This window comes from Brachyistius frenatus, unplaced genomic scaffold (genome assembly GCF_029030835.1).
Source record: "Brachyistius frenatus isolate BFR_SWC_R1_liver_20210118 unplaced genomic scaffold, ASM2903083v1 Contig_8, whole genome shotgun sequence".
In the NCBI taxonomy this organism is placed as follows: Eukaryota; Metazoa; Chordata; class Actinopteri; family Embiotocidae; genus Brachyistius; species Brachyistius frenatus.
The window spans coordinates 5,168,084-5,188,858 of NW_027210607.1; the positions used below are offsets into that span (position 1 = coordinate 5,168,084).

The 20,775-nt window shown below is 43.6% G+C and overlaps 1 protein-coding gene across 4 annotated transcripts; it reads right to left on the reverse strand.

Annotated features, from left to right (window-relative positions):
• Nucleotides 1–296: 296 nt before the first annotated feature.
• On the reverse strand, nucleotides 297–20,561 carry LOC138616055 (kinesin light chain 1-like). Of its 4 annotated transcripts, none has more exons than XM_069690070.1 (17): nucleotides 20,400–20,561; nucleotides 16,098–16,369; nucleotides 15,579–15,809; nucleotides 14,463–14,544; nucleotides 13,497–13,725; nucleotides 13,247–13,334; nucleotides 12,502–12,603; nucleotides 11,771–11,944; nucleotides 11,056–11,155; nucleotides 9,745–9,797; nucleotides 9,402–9,469; nucleotides 9,100–9,208; nucleotides 8,936–8,944; nucleotides 8,530–8,682; nucleotides 2,118–2,242; nucleotides 1,796–1,853; nucleotides 297–1,711 (listed from the first exon to the last, which is right to left on the reverse strand). In XM_069690070.1, the coding sequence occupies exons 2-17, from the start codon at nucleotides 16,344–16,346 to the stop codon at nucleotides 1,637–1,639; spliced, it is 1,905 nt and encodes a 634-aa protein (XP_069546171.1). In that variant the 5' UTR covers nucleotides 16,347–16,369; nucleotides 20,400–20,561; the 3' UTR covers nucleotides 297–1,636. The 4 variants fall into 4 exon arrangements, with proteins under 4 accessions (XP_069546171.1, XP_069546170.1, XP_069546173.1 ...); XM_069690069.1 differs by lacking the exon at nucleotides 20,400–20,561 and adding an exon at nucleotides 17,780–17,963; XM_069690072.1 differs by lacking the exons at nucleotides 297–1,711; nucleotides 1,796–1,853; nucleotides 2,118–2,242; nucleotides 8,936–8,944; nucleotides 20,400–20,561 and adding exons at nucleotides 3,255–5,292; nucleotides 17,780–17,963 and having other exon boundaries at nucleotides 8,557–8,682.
• Between the last annotated feature and the right edge of the window lie 214 nt (nucleotides 20,562–20,775).

The following is a 20,775-nucleotide window of genomic DNA, read 5'->3' on the forward strand; positions in this document are numbered from 1 at the left end:
AGCGAGCGGAGAAACCCCAGGCTGACTTCCCACCAGGAAGAGGAGGAGGGAAAACTCAGAGACACTTCACTTCTTGGCAAAGCTTTATGTTCACAAGGTTCCCACACTCAAGTCAGACCTTAAAGACTTTGCTTGGTGGAGTTATAATCTGCAGGTTTATGGACAGGACGGGACAAAACATCGGTCAAAGGATCTTCAAGTTTTTTTTCAAGGCAATCTGTCCATTTAAGAATTTAAAGTTTTCAAAATCTTCAAACCAACTGCATACGATGCCATAAGAATAAATGACACACCTGGAAATAGAAAATAGCTGGTTTTATTTCCGTATCAAGATCAGACAGAGTTGCATGAGACAGTCTTTATGACTAATGGGATTATCTCAAATCCAGATTCAAACCAATGCACATTCAACTCTTACCAATAATGACACTCGGGTCTATTCCTACCAACTTCCTGATCAATTCCATGATTTCTAAACTCATGATCAGATTCTACTTTACATATTTATTACACAGCATGAAAAGAAAACAGGTAAAACAAAAGAGGGGAAAAAAACCAAATAATTACAAGACATTCCAGTTCTTTTGAGTGGCTTCAATAAAACATGCAATCAAAGACATCCGTCGGAGAATTGTGCAAAAATCTATCGTCATGGTCACACATCTGAATCACTGTAAACAACATTAGAAGATGTGCTCACAGCTTCCAACTCAGACCGGCAGAGTCGACTGATGCACAGACGCTGTTGCTGTTGAGTCTTGCATGGCACAAGAGATCATTCAGGAGTTCCGTTTTTTTTCTTCATATTTACAATTTAAAAAGCATTTTTCATGGTTGTTTTTCAGGTTCGTTATAACTGCGTTTTTCTCTGCAGTGGAAGAAAAACTGAGATCAGCAGCAGAAAAAAAACAAAAAACAACCACTCGGATTTTAGAGTTGCAGACTTTAAAAGCAGCAGTTATTTACGAGTAAATATCAAAGGAATCACGTCAGTAGTATCCCAAAGCTTTAACCAACACCCTCGCATTGCAAATAAATCTCAACAAGCAAATGTATAACCATTAAAATTGAAATATAAAGTTGTTGTAATTATGTCAGCTTCACTTTGTCATTTTAAATCCAACATGTCTATTTACTATTTTTCTATTGTTGGGAGACATAAAACAAAATCTACACGATCTTTTTATTTACATGTAGAAAAAAAAAATCGAATCTACTTATTAAACAACCAATGGCACAGGAAGAGGAAATAATAGTGAAAGAATAAATGTACGAGGACGAGTTCATCTGTTGTGAATGAGGGGCAGCGGTGAGGTATGTATATTTGGGCACATTCAGGAGGCACTGAGGCAACGCCGAAACGAAGGAAATAAGAGCGATCTGTCCCTGGAAGACACAAAAAAAACTTGGAAGTTAAAATCAAACTGGAAAAATGACTCGCAAATTCTGAATGCATTCGTCTCGATGAGTGGAAATGTCTTTGATTCAGAATCTTGGCAGAATCTGGGTCTTTGGGTCAGACGCTGAGAGGAGAAAGGGTGAGTGGGTCGCGTCGTTGGCCATCGCTCCGGCTCCGAGAAGGAGCCAAAGGAAGGCGCATCTTTGGGTCGAGATCCGTCTGCCCCCCGCCGGCTTCTCAGTTTCCCGTGTAGAGATCCACAGTGCTGGAGCTGAGGCCTCGGCTCTCCCTGAAATGACCGCCTCCTCGAGTCTGACGGGACGGAAATGAAGGTTCAAATGTAACAATGAACTCATTTGACGTAATCGAACAGACTCCGTAGAAACGGTTCCTCACCTGGAACGGGTCGTCGCTGGTTTTGTTCAGGTAATTCAAGGAGGCAGCTCGCTTCATGCTGTGGGACAAACGAGAGTCAAAAAAATTAAAAAAAAAAAAAAATCATCTCCATACGGTATCCGAGACCAGACTACAAAACAAAAGAGGTTTCGATTCAATTCCGAACCTCCGAATCCGCTTTCGGGCTCAACGCTACCCGAGAAACCACAACAGAGCCCACTTCCTAAAGACATTACTGAAACTTCACAAAAAAAGTTCCGAAGTATGATTTTGCTTCAGAAGCCCGCTGCCTCTCGGGAAAGAGGCTTCCTTCAGCTCTTACTTGGTGCTGCGAGGTTCGGGCGGCCCGTTGCCCTGCAGCTTCTTCACCAGCAGCTCGCTGCTGCGACGCAACACGTCCCTGATTTTCCCCAGAGAGCCGCTGCGCTGGAGGGCTCCGCTGCCGTCCTGCACACGCACGCACACACGCACACACGCGGGGAAAATCTCAAAGGTGCAAATAAGGTTTCTTCTTTCTCTTAAGTTGTGCGGATGCGCGTTTGTTTATGAACGTTTGGTTGCAGCCAAACAGCAGAAGTCGCACAACAATGATTTAAATGAGACCGAAATATTGAACTGCGTCTGTAGATATATACGACGGTAATGATAGGTTTATGTTGTCATAATTCAATTTTCTGATAACGTTTTTTTTTTTTTTTTTTTATCCCGTGACATTATTAGAGTCAACCGCAGTGACTCCAGTTCACATCCATCGAGCAGGAATCCCGCTGTGGGGCTTTGACTGTCATCCAAAGAGAGGCGTGTGCTACTTTTATTTTAGCCACAATAACAAGAGCACAATGAATGATTGAAAAATAATTAGCAGATAATTAACAATTCATTCTTTGAGGAATAAAATGCCAAACGTGGCTTCCTTTCTGCATCTTTACTGAAAAAAATGTGCTCATTTGTTTTTTTGACAGTGAACGAAACATCTTTGGGTTTTGGTTTATTGATGTAACAATAATAAGTCCCCCTCATCTTCAGGATAATGTTATCAACATCTGTGATGCTTTACAGAAAAAAAAACCCCCAAAACATTCATTCAATTTGAAAATTAACAGACAAGATTAATAAATAATGAAAATAATTGTGAATTGGAGCTATAACAGTTCCAGTACATGTTCCTGTAATTGATCCATCCATCCACTCATTATTAGATACATCCCAGCTGGCCTACACAGTGTGTTTTAGTTACCAACCACTTATCAAACCACACTAATTACTGTATGAGCAGTGTTTGATGTGGTGATCATCAATATGCAGTACAGGTTTATCACCAGCAGGGGGAGCCGTGGGGTAAACCTGAGGATTTCCGTGTAGGTGCGTCTGTGTGGCTCTACAGCTCCCATTGAACATTAAACATGACCGACTGTGTTTCCATTGATGAAACATTTCACGATGCAGAGAAAAGACAAACTTCACAAATGAAAAACTTTATTTGAGAATACCAACAAGTGTTGATGCAATAATCTTCACAATGCAGAATGGTAAATATAATGCAGTCCTACTTACTAAGATAGTGCTTAGAGACCTTACCATTTATGTTCTTGCACTTTAGGAAACTGAAGTCACACTATATATGTCAAGAATAGACAGTTCAATAAATAAGCATTCCACTAACAACAATATTGCCATAATGATGTGATGAACAGAGTCGATTCTTTTGTTCAGAGTTGCATGAGAAGTTTAGGGTGTACTTGTTGGAAAGGAATGAAGAATCAAGGCCAGTAGCATACTGAAAAGCCATATAGTGAATGCACTTGTCAAATCTATAAATACAGCCTACAATTACACTTCCATGATGTTAAAGTCATTTACATTCAGTTAGTTAAACATCTGAAATAACATGTTGATCTGGAGGAAACACTCGCACTGTACGTTTGGTGGCAAGAACAGTATGATTCACCAAAGTGACAAGGTTTACTTGCAAACCACTGTGTAGGGAAAATATAATGGCAACACACTCCATTGAGCTTTGTGTTCAAAATACAGTGTCAATAGCCAGAGAGGTCACTGCGACTGTACCACCGAAACATACACAAGTACACACTAAAACTACTGGGGGAGTCCAGACGTGTGTTGAACACCAGCTTCAACTCCAACACCAACACATCGAGGCAACTCTGAGCATTTACCTCCACCTTTCCTCTTTTCTTTTCTTTTGTTGAAATCTATTATTATCTCACGCTCTCTCAGGTCGTCAAGTGTTTGTGCTCGATGCTCCGGATGGCTTTTACAGCATCGGTGAGTGCTGCCAATTCCCTTTGTAAATGCATGCTACTGTGTACATACAGAGCCTCTGTGAGTGCTCTGTCAAACCAAGGACACTGAGGCCGGTAAGAGCAACTTGGAAATGAATTACCATGGCAACAAGAGCTTGCTGTGATCGGACCAATTTGCTGTCAAACTTTTTCCTCATGTTGGCCCCATCTGGTCTTTCACAACAGGCAACACAATAGCAGTGTTGACGTTCGACTGCCTTTATATTCAGCCACATCATAATCAAAAGCATTTAAAAAAAAAAAAAAATATGTAAACAATGTCATACAAAATAAAATTGAATAGGAAATATATCTATAAAAACAAAAGAAATGTCAACGCTCCCTTCTCTTTTCTCACCAATTCTGATTAGCATGTCAAACTATACAGTACCATTAATTTCAAACCTGTTTTTAAGCATTTGATTGCAGACATTAGTTAAAATCAGTAAATACACATTAAAAAAAAAAAATACTACTATGGCTAAATACAGGCACCAAGTTGGAAGCTAGCTTTGAGGTCAACGTTCACTTGTTGGCTTCGAGTGCTCAAGACAACAACCGAACTCTGAGTGAGACCAATGCAGAGCACATGTGGAAATGAATCGTTGTGTAACATACTGATTTGATAGTGACTGTAACTTGGGAGTGATGCCTGGGGCCAAGGCCGCCATCGCTAGCATTTCTGTTTCGCCTCCTTCCAATAAACAACTTTCCTGCTCCTTTAACAAGCCAAATAAATCTACTATGCCCCTATGACAAATTACAAATGGGTGCTGAAGAGAGGAAAAATGTGCGAGTGACTTCCTCACAGGAAAAGATTTACACACACAATGACTTGTTTTTGTTTTTTTAAATGTTAAGAGAAAGAGTTGAAGTAACAGCTTCTGACAGAGAGGACGACACACGTTAGTGAGGTGGGGGGGTGGGGAGTGAAAGGAAGAGGAGAGGAAAAAAACAGAGCAGAGATGAGAAGACCAAACGTCCCAGCAGCTGTCAGTCGAACAGGGGACAGAGATGACAACCGGGAGGAGGGGGCTTTCTGAGTCTCTGCCGCAGGGGGGGGGCACCGGGGACGGTAGAGGAGCTGTTGGTTTGTTGGGACAGAGAAGGCCAGAGGGAACGACAACACACATCCTTTTGTAATTGTGTTGGGGAAGGAGAGAAGGATGGAGGAATAATCTTGATGGCTTAGGCCTGATAAAAGAGAAAGAGAAACAGACAAAAAGACAAAAACAGCACACATGGTGAGATTAAGAGCTGTGGGTTGGGCTTCCTGTGCTACACACCGACACGTCAACAGATCTGAGCTGCGTCGCTTTCCTTCGCTGACCTGCACTGTCTACCCTCCAACAGATTTACTTCCAACACCTTCAATTTGGAGTCCGAATATACCCACAAAGTGTGGGAACGCAGCACCGCGAGAGCCGTGTTTCTCTACAGCTGTCGAAGAAGCTGCACGACAACAAGCAGGTCGGTGGTGCAGTCGGTTGGTGGTTGCAGTCACCGTGACTCAGCTGCTTTTCTTTCCTCCTGGGACACCAGAAAGCTTGAAGCTGGCACACGGCAGCCAGCCAGTAGCTGTGCACTGCAGACGTGGGTCATCTGCAACACTAGCACTGAAATGGGAAGACTCAGAGAGCCACCGCACTGATGATGAAACACGCCTTAGGCGAAAAGCCAAATTTGTATCTGCTGACTGATGAAAACGTAATCTGAATCCTCCAAAATGAGCCGGGGCTCGTCTAATGTTCCGTTATTTCAAGGGATGACTAAGAAACTAATCATCTTCCCTATTCATATAACAACCCACCCAAGCTTATTGTGTGGAGTAAAGAGGTCAAGAGGGAGAGTACAATCCACTGAACGAGAAGGGGAAATTTGATTGACAGGCTGATTGGTTGTCATGGCAAGAAGAATCAACAAGGACGCAGGTTAGTGACAAACAGAAGAGGGGAAAAAAAAAAAGAAGGGCAAAAGCTGAAATGTGGGAAACATGCAAACTAGCAGGCAAGCACATTCAAGCTGAGAGCACAAAGCAGTTTTACACACACGTACAGGGCTTGTGAGTCAAATCATGCATTTTAAAGAGACACGTACAAGTAGCTAATTAACACAACCACAAGTTTGCTGACGGCTGTCATCTCATCAGTGTTACTTCCTTGTATAAGCAAATGAGCTCCTGGAAATGGCAACTTCAATTAGTCCCATCTGAATTATTCAATAAACAAACAGCAGGCGTCTGTTCAAGTATTTAAGGCCTCAGTGATACGTTAGACCTTCTGAGAGCAGAGGAGACAGTGGAAGACATGTTTCGGTCAAATTAAACAGCAGGCGAGAGATATCTGACAAACGTATCACACGATCGTTGAGCAAATACCGAGACAGAACTTCCGAGTCTATTCTCTAAAACACAAGATACCCGAGTTGTAGTTAAACGTGTTTACAACTCTTAATGAATGGATGGATGGAATCTGTTCAAAATGATTTTAGTCAAAAGCACAACGTACAGTGACTAACTTACAGAAACAATCAGTAAAAAGCGTGAAAATGTCATGAACACATTTTCACTCTGGACTGTGTGAATTTAGTTTCTACTGCCGGGGCGGGTAATGAAAGGCCAGCACGCACCCTGCAATCCTCTGCATGCCATCGCAAGTTTCAAAGACAAGACAGGTCCACACTCGGGTGAGAACGCATGCCGTTACCATTTTTTTTTTTACTGCAGGGACATTTTGAAGCGGTTTTGAGTAGCTGTGTTACGCACGCGTGCAGAGAAGCCTTCGCATTCACACAACTAAAACCCCAACTTTCTACTTCATGAGGGAGAGAGCAGCAGGCGTGATGTTAACAGACATTTCTCAGCCATGTGACAAACACATGGGGACACACAGAGGCCATTAGTGCGCGTGTTAAGGGTGAGCCCAGCAGGCTGGCATTGCTACATGCATGTTTGGACAGGGTTGGTGCAGCGAAGGGCGCGGCTGCTCTTAAGTGAGGGGAGAGGCACGAGGCTCGGACGAGGCATCCCTGCGGCACAATCCAGCTCTCTGGCTCACACCAGTCTCACCAGGGGGGCTGTGACCCAGCTCTCGTTGGGCATATTTAGCTGCATGCGGCACCGTTTTCACTGATCCCTTTCATAAAAAGGGAGATGGGTGACAAATCCTAAACAGAAATCAAAGCCCAGCGGTGATATGACACGAAGAATCGTTGGTCTGCGTGAAACAGCCAACAGCGCGAAAGGAAATAAAGCAGCCGGATGAAGCATCACGTATCAGCCGCCCAGTTTACTGTGCAGATGTACGAGCACGGAGGATATTAGGAACCTTATCGGTGGTGCTTAATGGTGGAAACATGAGACATCCTATTAGGGGTTTAGACAGGCTGGATATCTCAAGAGTCCCACATGATCAAATAAATATTTAATCTGTTGCCGGGGTGCCACAGACCGAGCTTGTGCCTCTTCTTTTTTGGGTTTTTTTTTTTGTTACTGTTCCACTTGCGCAGAAGCATTTGCCAGCAAAACAACCATTTATTAAAATAAGACATTAGGGCTTCATTGTGGAGCAATGAACAACAACAAAAAACATGTAATCCGAAGCGAACTCCGATGCTGTCAAAAACAACGGGTCAGCATGCCAAGACACTCAATCAGCTTCACATTTTGTCAAAGGTTTTTTTTTCCCAGGATAACCTCATGGGAAAGATGTGGTGTATCTACAGAGAGCAGATGGACTGGTACAGACTATTCAACAACTGCTTTTCAATCAGCTGATGAATTTTTAAGATGGTGGGTCTTAAAATAATTTTGTGAGAGAGCAGGTTGTGCAAGTTCCATTATAATCTCACTCATATTCATCTTATAATGACTGATGAATGATATTATGTTCAGATTAATTTGGATAATTTTTTGCCTTTTCTTTAATAAGGACAGTGGAGACAGACAGGAAATGTGGAGAAAGAGATCTGAAGAATGACAAGCAGTAAAAGCCCGGCTGACCGGGAACTGAACCAGCGATGCCGCAAACACTCAGCTACCAGGGTCACGCTGATGAATAATATGGTGATTATGATGATGATGACTGACATCATAGGGTCATCCAGGTGCTTTTCTGCAGTTTGACCACATTAACAAAAGGGTTTCCTGAGCTTCCTGCGAGGGGGATCGTCTGGAGCTGCTTCCTGACCGCCTCTGATGATTTAGATCCAGGAGCCAGAGGAATCCACTTCCTGCTAAAGGTTCCTGCTTCCTACTCACAGGTCATCTGACTGCACACCGTTTACATCAGTCACTGTCTTTTGTTTTGCGTTCTATTCACCGGAAGGATGCGCTGTACTGGTCCACTCTCCCTGTGATAGCACCAACACCACCTTGTTCTTTCAGAGAGGCCGCTGGCCTTGTTGACTAAACTGTAGTGGATGTGTACTCACCCCGTTCCACTCCACGCCCATACTCACTTCCTCGCCGGTCTCAGAGCCGCTCTCATACTTAACGCTGGCCAGGCTGTCCCTGCTCCTCCGCCTGTCGCCCTCTGTATCTTTCAGGATCTCCACCACACGTGTCTGGTGGATGGGGTCGATGCCCTGATGCATATAAACACATATTTTGTTATGAGAAGGAGCACAGACGCAGAGATAAGCTTGTCGATATGAGTGAGAGTGCGAAGTTATGTGGAGGAATTAAACGTTATTCTGCGTTTCCTTCTCTTTTAATGCGTCCAAAGCACGAGACAAGGACACATTTTAAATGACTGTGAGACTATGAGATGGGAGTGATGTTAGGGGAGCGAGGTGGGGGCTTTATGGGGGGGCTATCAGTTAGAGACAAACCACTTACTGTGTTGCTCTGGATCCATAGCAATGTAGGGAAAGGGAAAGAAATATCATGAGATTTGTTGTCCTAACACGGGGGACATATTTCAGAATTCACAGAAAAAAACGGAACTGAGAAGTTATCTGCATGCAGAAATGAGCATTTCTCAGTGAGGACATGCTGCTGACCTGCTTGCGAGACCTCACGGCGCACTCTTCCAGGGTCTCGGCAGCCTCGAGCTTGCCCTGGCGGCGGTACAGAGCCCCCAGGTTCCTCAAGGTGGTGTTCACTGTGGGGCTGGACGCAGAACAGACAGGCACATGGACGTTTAGTCAAAATTCATATGAGCAACAGCTGGAAGAAAGTACTGGAGGAAAAGGCTCAAACCTTATCCGGAAAAATTAAAGGTCATTCCCTCATATGACTTAAATAAATAGCTTCATTTCTGGCCTCCAGCATGTGTGTTCATTGTGCCCAGTCTTTGACTCACCTGTTGACTTTGCAGGCCTTGTACCAGCCTCCGTACTCCCCGTATGGAGTATTGTCTCTGTGCTTGCCCTGGAAGTAAATAAAGGACAAGAGCAAGAGAAGCATTGGAGGGGGAGTGGTGGTGAGAACTGGATCAGCAGCATTTTTCCTCTGTTTACAGAAAACTATCATATAACCTATGGGGCTTATGTTGTGTGTGTGTGTGTGTGTGTGTGTGCAGGGCGTGGCCCTGAAAGGAGGATTATATTTCACTTTCCAGGATGTGACTTCTTTCTCAACCTTGCATTTGAAAAGGCCATTTAAAACCTCCTGTTTGCTTTGAGGTTGCTCAGGGAGCCGCTCACCTTGCTCATCTCCTCTCTCTCCTCTGCGTGCATCCAGATGGGTTTGTTCTCAGCTGCAGACAGAAAGAGACGAGAGATGGTCGACACACAGGACTGGAAAACAGCATAATAACTCCATCTCCTGACGTTTTAATGAATCCTAGATTTAACATTATCACTGCTCAGTGATACGGTTTGTCAATTCCACCTGCCTCTTAAGTGACAAGTTAAGCATCAGATATTTGTGGATAAGATTATGATTAACCAGCCAGTTTTCACATTAAAGATCAACTTATTAAAAGTCTAGCTAGATATTTGACACAGTTCTTGACAACATAAAGACTGAATCAACTCAACTATTTTCCCGAGCTTATTTAGAAAGTAAATACAGAAACATAGAGTAACAGCTTTCATAAATATTTTGCAAATTCTTCTCCAAATGAATTGAGAAGGAAATCGGTGCACAAATCTAGATAAAACCATACAAATGCACCATCACCATTGTTTTTCTGCGCAACAACCGGAGCAGGTAAAAATAGGTGATACCAGAGATGCAATACAGACAGAGATCATCTAATAAAGTAATAAAGCAAAGAAGTAGCCAATTTCTTTTCATCACTTTTAGATTTTAGGGTAATCGGTAATTTATCATTATAAATTATAAATACATGCATCCAAACATGTAAATAAACGTGAATTGAATGAATATGCCTTTAACACCCACACACAGCACCTATAACATAAAAAAGATATTCAAGTGTTGCAGCTTAAAGTTGCTTCACTTTCACCTTCAACTCGCTGAAAGGTTTTTGAAAAACATCTCGGCACTATTGTTGAGATAAGTGACACGTGAAAAAATAAACCTCTCCGAAAAATGTGAGATGCTTTCTCGCTGCATTGTGCCGAGTCACTTTAGCTCCTTTTTCAAAGCAGTCAATCTAATCCCTGGAGGAGGGCCGACGAAAGGCTCATCTTAAGCTAAAAGAGAAGAAAATTGCAAGAGTTCATCTTTCAGACAAGCAAACTCTCTTTTTCTTCATTGGTGGAAGTCAGCACATTACGAAGAGCATCGTCCACTTTTTAACCATCTGTCCAGAACTGACTGCTCGCTGGTGAGAGACAAACAGTGGATGGAAGATACGATGGTGGAGGAGACAAAAATACATCGAACCTGTGTATTTAGTTTCATGTAACCCACCAGCAGTTTTCTCTGACAAACTATATTCATTTTTTTTTTTTAGGTTGAGAGACAAAAGATTCTCCACCACAGCAACATAAAAATAACCTTTTAAACATGAACTGCAAGCTGCAACATCTACTTTGAGACCTTACCATCAACAGATCCAAACTCTTTCTCGTGAGCACGAGTCAGAATCTCTTTGTACAGAATCTCAGCCTCCTTGTATTTCCCCTGTTTGAGAAAGCAGGATGCCTGAAGAAGAAACGGAGGTGAATGAACATTTAAGTGTTGAATCAAATGGACCGACTGCCTCTTAATGTGCCCCCCCGAGGGAGAAAGAACAGTTTGTCTGTGTGGCGCTGCTGCACACCGAGGCTCATGAAAAACGACATCGTACCATAGAGCCTCCCTTTCTGCACATACCGCCTCTTTATCATCAGCGAGACAGCTTAACCTAGCGAGGCAGTAACAGCACTAACGGTGACTAAATAGTTATTTAAACTCCTCTAAGGATGAAAACACTTGCGCTGAAAGAATAAAACAACAGCTGCCCTTCATAACTTCTGTTTTTAAAAAGGCTTTGTTGAAGACATGAGTAGAACACATAGTAGAACTGAAAAACATCAGTTGAATGAAGTTTTCAAAGATAGTTGAGGTGGAATCTCTGCAGGCAGAAAGCAATTTCCTTGCTCGACACCCCCGCAGAGACCAAGCTCAGGCTGACAGAACAAATGAGGGATTTTGTTCACAATAACATTACTCTGCCTGTGTTGACCTTGGTACATTCACAGCTCAACAAGGTCTCACCAACATGAACAGAATTAGAAAGTGACAGGTTTGAGAGCAGAGTATAAGCTTCTCTCTCACCAGGTTGTTCTTGGTTTTGGCCACGTTGGGATCATCTGGGCCGAGCCTGCACTCGTAGATCTCCAGGGCACGACAGTAGTAGTACTCCACCTCTTCGTATTTGCCCTGGTTCTGACACAGCAGGGCCAGGTTGTTCAGCTGCTTGGCCACATCCGGGTGGTCCTTGCCCAGGACCTGATGGAAATAAAGAAGCGAATGTTTTGAATTGAATGAAAACGTTCTGCCTTAAGCTCCTTTGTGCATCTCTTCCTTCTGCAGCCTCATATCCTGCTGCTGCTTTCACCAGGCAGCACGTCAGCCTGCTGCAGCCACTCAGGAGATCTAATAAAAGGCTCGTTGATCAATAGGAAGGGTACCGAATACAGCTTTCAGGCACACAGAGACTCTTTGTACCCTGCTGAGCGCCGTAGTTTGTAGTTGTCTCCTATCCGTCTCCTGCTCGCTCCCCCAACGCCTGCTATCCATTTTCAGCCGTGCTCTCAATTAAACCCTATAATTCCCCGGAGCGGCCCGTGGTGGAAACTTCACAGACAATTTAAGAAAATCGTTTCCTCTCTTCCCTATTTATAGCAGCTGGTATTACAGTAGCTCCACTGACATTTTGGAAATATTATCACTGTTAATTACTTGAAAACACTGAGCTAATTGTTTCACTGGTTCAGCCCTGAGATGAGGCCTCGATAGCAGCGCTGTGGACGGCTCTCCTGCTGCAATCCAGGGATGTGGCCTACCTTCTCTCTGATCTCCAGAGCCCTCTTACACAGAGGCTCGGCCTCCTTGTACTTCCCCCTCTTTCCGTACAGCACGGCCAAGTTGTTCAGCGTTGCAGCGACCTGGACACAGAAACAGAAAAACCTAAATGAGGCCACTTCTGATTAGATTTTGTACTGGAAATTTAGCTTAACAGTTAACTTCAGTCCTTCACTCGCAGTTGTTCATCAAACTACAACAGTCTAGTAGTATATTGTTCTATCAAGCTGTGTTGAGAAAAAGCCCCCAGCCAATTTGATTTGACACCCGGTCAAAAGAAAAATATGAAGCTAGCTGCAAATCCCACAGAGCTGCAGGGAGTAGCACTGTGTAAGTAGCTTCCTTTAGGCTTTATGAGGCGTTTCAGTGTAAATCGATTCCTACAAATCTGTTCACAAAAGTGAAACACACAATGTCTTTTAATATTTTCCCATTGGTTATTCTATGACTTGGTTCATGCTGGATTTACCGGCAGACATTGAGCAGTCACGATTGATTCCTCCATGCCTGCAGGCAATGGTCAAAAATCCATACTTTAATAGTGGAGGAAGAAATCCATACAGACTGCCTGAGCCGGACAGTAAACAAAATACCGTGCAGTTATTGCCTCCCTGTTGACCGAGTCTTTGAGCAAATATGAACCAACAACAGGGTCTGATCTGATCTGACCAAACATGGATGTGTGCACGTGTAAATATGGTTGCCATGAGAACAGCGGAGTCTTACAGCAGGATGGTCTCTGCCCAGGGTTTTCTCACGGATGGACAGAGCGTCGTTGAGCAGGTGGGCTGCCTCTTTGTATTTGTTCTGATCCCTGCATGAGTGAGAGACAACGGGACGATGTTTTGAGACTTAATGTTTCTCAACACTCTGACGTTATTTGTGAGGAAAAAAAAAAGGCGTCAACATGCAATTTACCAAACACAACAAAAACCAAACAACCAGCTACAGCTGCTATCGGAGGTCTCTTTCTGACCTATAGACCAAGGCCAAGATGTTGAGCATGGTGGCCACGTCGGGGTGGTCGTGTCCAGAGGTCTTCTCCAGGTCCTCCAGAGCTTGCTTGCAGAGGGGCACGGCCACCTCGTACCTGCCCTGAGAGGCGTACTGGATCACCAGGTTGTGCAGGGTTCTCAGACGGGCTGGGATCTCGTAGCCTCCCTGCTGGGCTGCAGCCACCGCCGCACTGTTGTGCTGGTGCGGCACTGTGGGGGACAAAGGCCACATGCACAGGGCGAAGTTCAGACTGCTGGTCAAAGTGAGAAAACTCAGACCAGATCATATCGCAAACTGAATCTGGATAATAATTAAGATGACGGGGATATTTCATTCAAGTGTTTATTGGAACAACACTATATTGTCTCTATGAAGGATGTGACACCCCACAACACGGCCGATATCATCTTAATGCCAAATTAAACATTACGCATTTCTATTATTCAAAGAAAGTTTGCTTATTGAGTCATTTCAATGCAAAAATACTTGTGCCCTGCTCGCCACAGAAAGGTTAATTTGATGACAACGCTCGGCCTACAGCAGCGTTAATTAGTTATGCTGCTATAGGCCTGCTACATTTCTTTAACATTGATGCTTTAATGTGGTTGCTAATTATTTTATTTACTTGCTGTATGTTCTTTTATAATTGTAAAAGTGTTTTGGGATCATGCTGCATTGGGATTTTAGACTTGAAATACAATTTTATTGAAATACATTGTGCTTTAAAAGGGTTTTAATTTACGTGGCGTTTTACCAGTTAATACTGTGATAATCACTCATTTTAATCCCATGTTATAAATACTATTGAATAAACATGCATCACGAGCTCTTTAGTCTAAATGTAGACTATCATTTCAGAAGTCATCCATCACAGAAAAGCTAATTCATCAGGTTTTACGGTCTTATTAATGACGCTGCTGAACTGTTCGGTGCTGTGTGAGCTTACTTCCTTGGCCATGCTCCTCCTCATCGTTGGGGAAGAGATCATCCAGGGAGTCCTTTGGTGTTTCTCGGTCCTTCTCCTCCTGCTGAAAAGTATAAACAAACCTGCCTTTGAGATTCTCTGACAGACGGCAGGAATAAGGGGCAGCGACTCAGGCATCGTCTTGATCAGACATGTGAAATGAAGAATGACATATAAAGGAAACAACACGGAAATGAAGAACGAAGGGCATATCAATCTTCTTAATCATATCTGCATGCAGACTTGATATTTATGTGATAATATCAGAGTGGAGAGCTACTGAGCACCTGAGACTTAATTTACCCTCCGGCAGTCTTTGAATGTAATATCTCAAGAGTAATTTTCAAAAACAGACGTGGTTATATTAAACTATTAAGAGCAATACATTCAACAATCTATATTAAAAAAATAAAAACACATGAGCAAATGATTTCCTCTTGACAGGATTAATTGGATTTAAGGATGAACTGGATTCAACCATATTCATTTAAAGATTCGATGAATGCCGGTTAAAAGCTGGAAAAAGGAAAAGCTGCTTCTCGAGTAAGAACCGCGACCTTCAGGCTTCTCGCAGGACAGGATCCTGCTGAGTTAAGCAGTTAGTGGATACGGGCTATTACAGCCCCTTTTTGTGACTAAGAATATGGTAAGAAAATGCAGTGATTCATTCCCTCCAGATCAATGAGGGCTCCATCAGAAGGGCTCGTTCCTGGAAGACCACGTAATTTGTTATTCCTGTCATAAATAAACAGCAATGTTTTTTTCTCCCGTAATGGATATCATCATCGACAGTGTGGTTCTCTTTAGAGCGAAATCAGTCATTTTAAGGGCATTTCTAAGATCATGTTTGTGTCACTGCTGAGGCTAAATAATATAGCCAACTTAAAAACAGTCAAAGGAACTCTTTCTGGTTTCCAGAATCGTCTTAGGAGTGAGGACAACTTAAAAACAACACATACAAATATAATGGAAATATCTCAAAATGAACCCAATCTCACAAAACTGCATCAGTGACCGAGTCATTATAATTCAGTGGATTGATTTGTAACCGTAAATGAAAGGATTCTGCCTCGATGTCAGTTTACTATCTCTACTCACAGTGGGTGAGACATCTTCGTCGTATTTTTTGAGCTGGTTCATGAACTCCAGGTGCTTCTTCTCCTCCTCCAGCTGGGCCACGCTCTGCTCGCTCTTCTGCAGCTTCTGCTGGGTGTTGGCCAGCTCGTCCCGCAACCACTGATTTTCCTGGCAGAGCCTCCTCACCTGCGCGCGCAGCTTCTGCTTCTCGGACTCCACGGCGTTCAGGTGGTTGGACAGCGCCATCATCACCTGCGACGAAGAGCAATGACACTTAACACGGACAAACTGTTGGAGCGACAAGTCGTCAGAGAACAAACCGGGGCTGATTGTGAATGAATCACGATCAGCACACAAGCTCAGTATAGAATGAGGAAGTAGAAACACTCACAGTGGACGACAGTAACACATCGATGCGTGGGACGCGTTTCATTTTAAGGAACATTTTTAGCTTATATCGTCCTCATGGCTAAACTATATCTACTCATTAAACAGAAACATATTATTTTGTCCTCCTCACGCCTTCCCCGCCCGTCTCACCTGTGCTTCCCCCAGGCCCAGTTCAATCATCTCCACCGACTTGCGGAGCAGATTGGACTTCTCGTGCACCAGGTTGGCCTCTTCATCCTTCTTCAGGCACTTGATGGTCTCCAGCAGGCTGTGGAGGATGGAGTTGTGCTCGTTCTTCAGGGCCTCCAGACCCTGGATCACCAGCTTAGTGTTAGAGATGATCTCCTCCTGAGAAAGCTTCTCCAGCTTCTCTTCCCGAGGGTACACCATAGTGGACATCTTTCTTTGTAGCTCAAGGAAACCTGCGCAAGGTTTGAGGAAAACAAAAACAACAAAAAAACCGGGGATGTGAAGACGGGCTAAGGCATCGTGGGAAAATCAAAACAGCAGCTGCCACATTAAAAGGACATTTTCATGATGATCCTTCAAAGATACAGGCTGTGATTGTTTATCACAAAACATGTCTCATTAGCTGGATGTATCTTTAGTTTCAAATGATCTTACACTATAAAACATTTAAGGCATTCTCTTCTGGTGTGACATGAAAAGAGCCACTCTCTATTCTCCACGTCTGACTGTGAAGAGCCTCCCTCTATGCTGACAGGCACGTCATCTCTGTGCTCTACTAATAAGATCATAGCGTGATCCTCCAGCTATGTGACGGCCATGAAAGGGGAAATGAACTCATGTTTAATCACCATAGCTGAGATGAGGGATTCCAGTTTATATAGGTTAGCATTTCTTTGAGCTCAAAAACTGGACAAATTTAGAAAGTATACAGTTCAATGCGCTAAAAAAAAAACCCAAAAAAAACCCAGATAGTTAAATATAACATTATAATAGTAATAACAAAATATAATAATAATTAAAAACAAGGGTTAAATGAATGGCCACATACAGAGTAAAGACATGTAGTTTCATGCACAGCTGAGTGCTACAGGGTGTATCATGCTGGTGGAGAGACTGCTGGGATTTGGCACCTATAATAAGCTTTGGCTGCGAGCAAGGCTGCAGCGAAGCACAGGACACACAGGTGCTGCAGTGTGGATGCATTCTGCTGCCAGCACCCAAACACAGGCCAGCCAAGCTGGCTGCATGACTGGATGAAGAGTCAAGAGGAGGACGACCTGACAAAAGCCTCAGTAATACAGCTGGCCAAGTCAAAGGAAAAAGAAAACCTCAGTGAGATTTAATAATATTGTGTTCTCAAGAAATGTCAGCCCTTTGGTGAGAGCATGGAACATGTGCTATTTTCCCCAAACAGTCCGAAGATAGCCTCTGACTCAATGAGCCACATCACCGGTGGGTACATCGCGCAAATGTCAGCGCAAATGCGGCCCTGCCCTTTAACTGCAGTCCAGCCGAAGGTAAACTAATGTGCGCTGTATCATGGCGGCAGTGAGGATAACGGGTTAAGGATAAGGGGGCTCGCAATAATAGAAACACCAGCCGAGAGCCATTTGCCTCCAGGAAAATATACACTACACCATTAGTGAGCCGCTCCCTGCTTTGCTACTTGCATTTCTGCAACGGTGTAATAAATCAGCGCTTTTACAAGAGAAACAGAACAGATAAACAGAACAGGAAAAGTCCTCAAGAATTGAAATAAATAGCTATTTGCTTTGTATTGTGATAACTGATACAGTCCAAGACCAAAATGTGTTATACACACTTGAGAGGATTGAAACCGGAAAAACAATGAAATAATCTACCAGTTGCAGTTCTATCCGTCCATTCATTAGGTCCACTCACAGAAAATGTCATTTGTTTGTGTATTTTCAGTGGACCGTGGCTCAGCTCTAAAGCCGACACTTCCACCGGCGGGAACATAGACAACACATCCAAGCGGGTCTGTTGCTGGGATCCAGTGACGTTTCTCATGTCACATCATGAACTCGGAGCTGGGCTCTGTCAGGAGAGTGTTATCCAATATGCCCAGATGTATCACTGCAGACACCAGACAAGCAACCAGTCAGCTCGTGGCCAACTGAGTGTCGGTCAGCCAGAAGGAATGAGCTTTAATCGGGACGGCACTTGAGTCCATCTACCCACAGCTGGAACCTCTGGATGGGCAGCGGGGATCGATGAGACTCGGGGAAACCAAACGCGACTGGGCGTATGGGAGGATATAGAGGAGACGTGTACGTCTCTGCTGGCAGCTCTTGGATTTATGAACCTGACGACTCCTAAAAAATGCACTGCATCGAAAAGGCAAAAATATCAATGGATGCTTCCTCTTTTCCTTTTTTTGGAGAGACAGAAGCGTCACGCCTGAACTGTGTGCATGGAAAAGTGAGAAGATGAAGGGTGGAGTGAGACGGATGAAAAACAGAAAACATCTCGTTTAAGCTGTTAAAACGCTGGAGAAGTGCTGACTGGTTAATACCAAGCATGTTAGGTTTGGTACCCGGGGGCGACACCGAGCATCTCTCATCTGCTGTTTGGAACATTTCATATCTAATCACGCTTCTGCTTTCATTTAACGTGACGAAACAGAAGAGCAGCAGAAAGCTAATTCACGGAGACAACACGAGCTCCTCAGAGTGAAGCAGAATGAGAAAATCCATTAAGAATTTTTCATCACACAACTAATGAGCCCTTCCTGATGAAGAGCACATTATAAATAGTAGCATGGACTGTTTCTGAACCACAGGTCATCACAATTACACCTACCAAACATGAAAGTCTAGAAAAGAAAGTGATGTTGTATTTGCTGCGAGCTAAGCGTCTCTCTCCATGTAAAACGAATGCCGAGCAGTAAAACATACACTAACATATATGTAAGAAAACAGCACTTGTAAGAATTCATCAGCAGAAAACAGTTCATTTGAGGTTGTGACGGTATGTTTATATTTAGTGGAACAAAAGGAACATGACCGGAGGGTTCAGTCAGCTGTTGCAAGCGTGCAGAGCAGTTAAATGTGCAAACGGGAACTTTGATCCACGGGCGACAAATAACACACATCGGGGCGAATTTAGATGAACGCAGAACGCCGGCGTACAGTTCAGATAGCTGACAAACAAACAAACAAACACTCTGCTTTACTGAAACGCCACAAACAGATCAGGTCTATTTGCACGGTCAAAGAGCAGCTCCGTCTTTGTACAATGCGCTGAGCTGCATTCATAGGTTACATGGACATCATCTGAAAGGGGCGAGGTCCAAGTGAAGCCGAGGCAGACGTTAGCTTTGCATGAAGACCTGACGGTAGGTTTTGCAGCTCACTTCTCCCTGATAAGGTCTGCTACTATTGAGCTCCTAGATTTTCTGAACACGGAGGAGATGTTATCTCTGAAAGAACAAGGATTTTCACAGGTCAGACAGCTTATTACCCTGCAGAGTTACTCATGAGTCTCAGCTGTTTAACACCTGCACGGATGAAAGGTTTGACTAGCTGGATGAGGAGCTAATAAAGAAAGTGCTTTCATGTCAGCCAGCATCTTTTCCTTGATAAAATACTCAGAACACTTGTATTTGTTTCTTGTAGACAGCTGGAGTTCACATTTTTCAAGACTTTAAAGAGGTGTGATGAAGTCCAACGGCTCTGTTGTTTTTCCCCTCACGAGGCTCCCCTTGAGTTAATCTTTAACATCTACTTTTTCACAGACATCTTTGGTTTGTAAATAAATATTACAAATGCAACAGCAGAGAGCAGCAAACAGGAAAATAAAAATGCAAGAGACCGATGAGGTGAAATGAAAGACCTGCAAAAAACGATGATGTCCAGAACGTGACCACTATTCGTGCTGAAATGGGTCCCAGTGCTTTGAAACATGCACTCATTGTCTAGCCTACGTGTTACACATTACAGTGTAAACAGCCACACATATTCACTCGGCTTGGGCTTGTATCCAAATGCTCCAGGTTCAGAAACAATTAGGATCAAGTATTACTTGAGGTTCAGAAGCTGCGAGTAGCAAGAAATGTTGTCCGCTTTGCTTATAACGAGCAAAAAAAAAAAAGTAAACACGGGCACACGAAGAAAGCGTTTTCCACAAATCCCTCGGCATGCAGTTGCTTGACCTGCCATTTTAATACACACGTGGCATAAATAAGGTATTAACAGATGTCGCTGCCTCTCATTGGGACTTTACAGCAGATGCAGATTATTACAAATGGAGTTTTACAGCTGCAGTCTGAAACCATTAGGGTGTCATATTTGTAAAACAAATGTTTTTAATGAAGAGAAATACCTTATAAACAACTGACAAAATATGTAAAGGGTACATATTTCACTGACAGAATCTTTATATCCATTACAGAAGCCACTAACTGGCTGCTAAAGGCTTAAACCATCTGTCTTTCATGCTGGCTGTTTTCAGAAAACAAACCTCGGTTTCAGGGGCAGATCAGAGCCTCATAGTTTGGCACGGAGAAAAGCTGATGAAATAATGTCTCCTCCTCCAGCAACAGCGCTACACGCAAGCAGAGCGCATCATAAAATTGCTTCCCCCAATCCAAAGGGATCCGTTTTAAAATAAAAAAAACGAAACGCTCTGAAACGGAAATGAAACGGGACAGCGATGGATGCTGATGTTGGGGAGTTGCCTGCAGGATGATGATGATGACCTTCCCGCTGCTTCGTCAGAACAACCAGCGTCAGACCGGGCTGCACATCAAGAGATGAGCCCGCCCACACGAGGGTGGGGGATGGGGGGGGGGGGGGCAGAGGAGTGCAGAGGAGCAGGTCGGATGGGGGAGGGAGAC

Excerpts from the sequence above, each read along its gene's own strand:
- LOC138616055 (XM_069690069.1), bottom strand. The coding sequence starts at position 17,948 with ATGAGAAACGTCACTGGATCCCAGCAACAGACCCGCTTGGATGTGTTG. Across the intron at positions 16,370-17,779 it reads GACGGATAGAACTGCAACTG|GTTTCCTTGAGCTACAAAGA; the intron begins GTAGATTATTTC and ends AACCTTGCGCAG. Across the intron at positions 11,156-11,770 it reads CCAAAACCAAGAACAACCTG|GCATCCTGCTTTCTCAAACA; the intron begins GTGAGAGAGAAG and ends TTTCTTCTTCAG.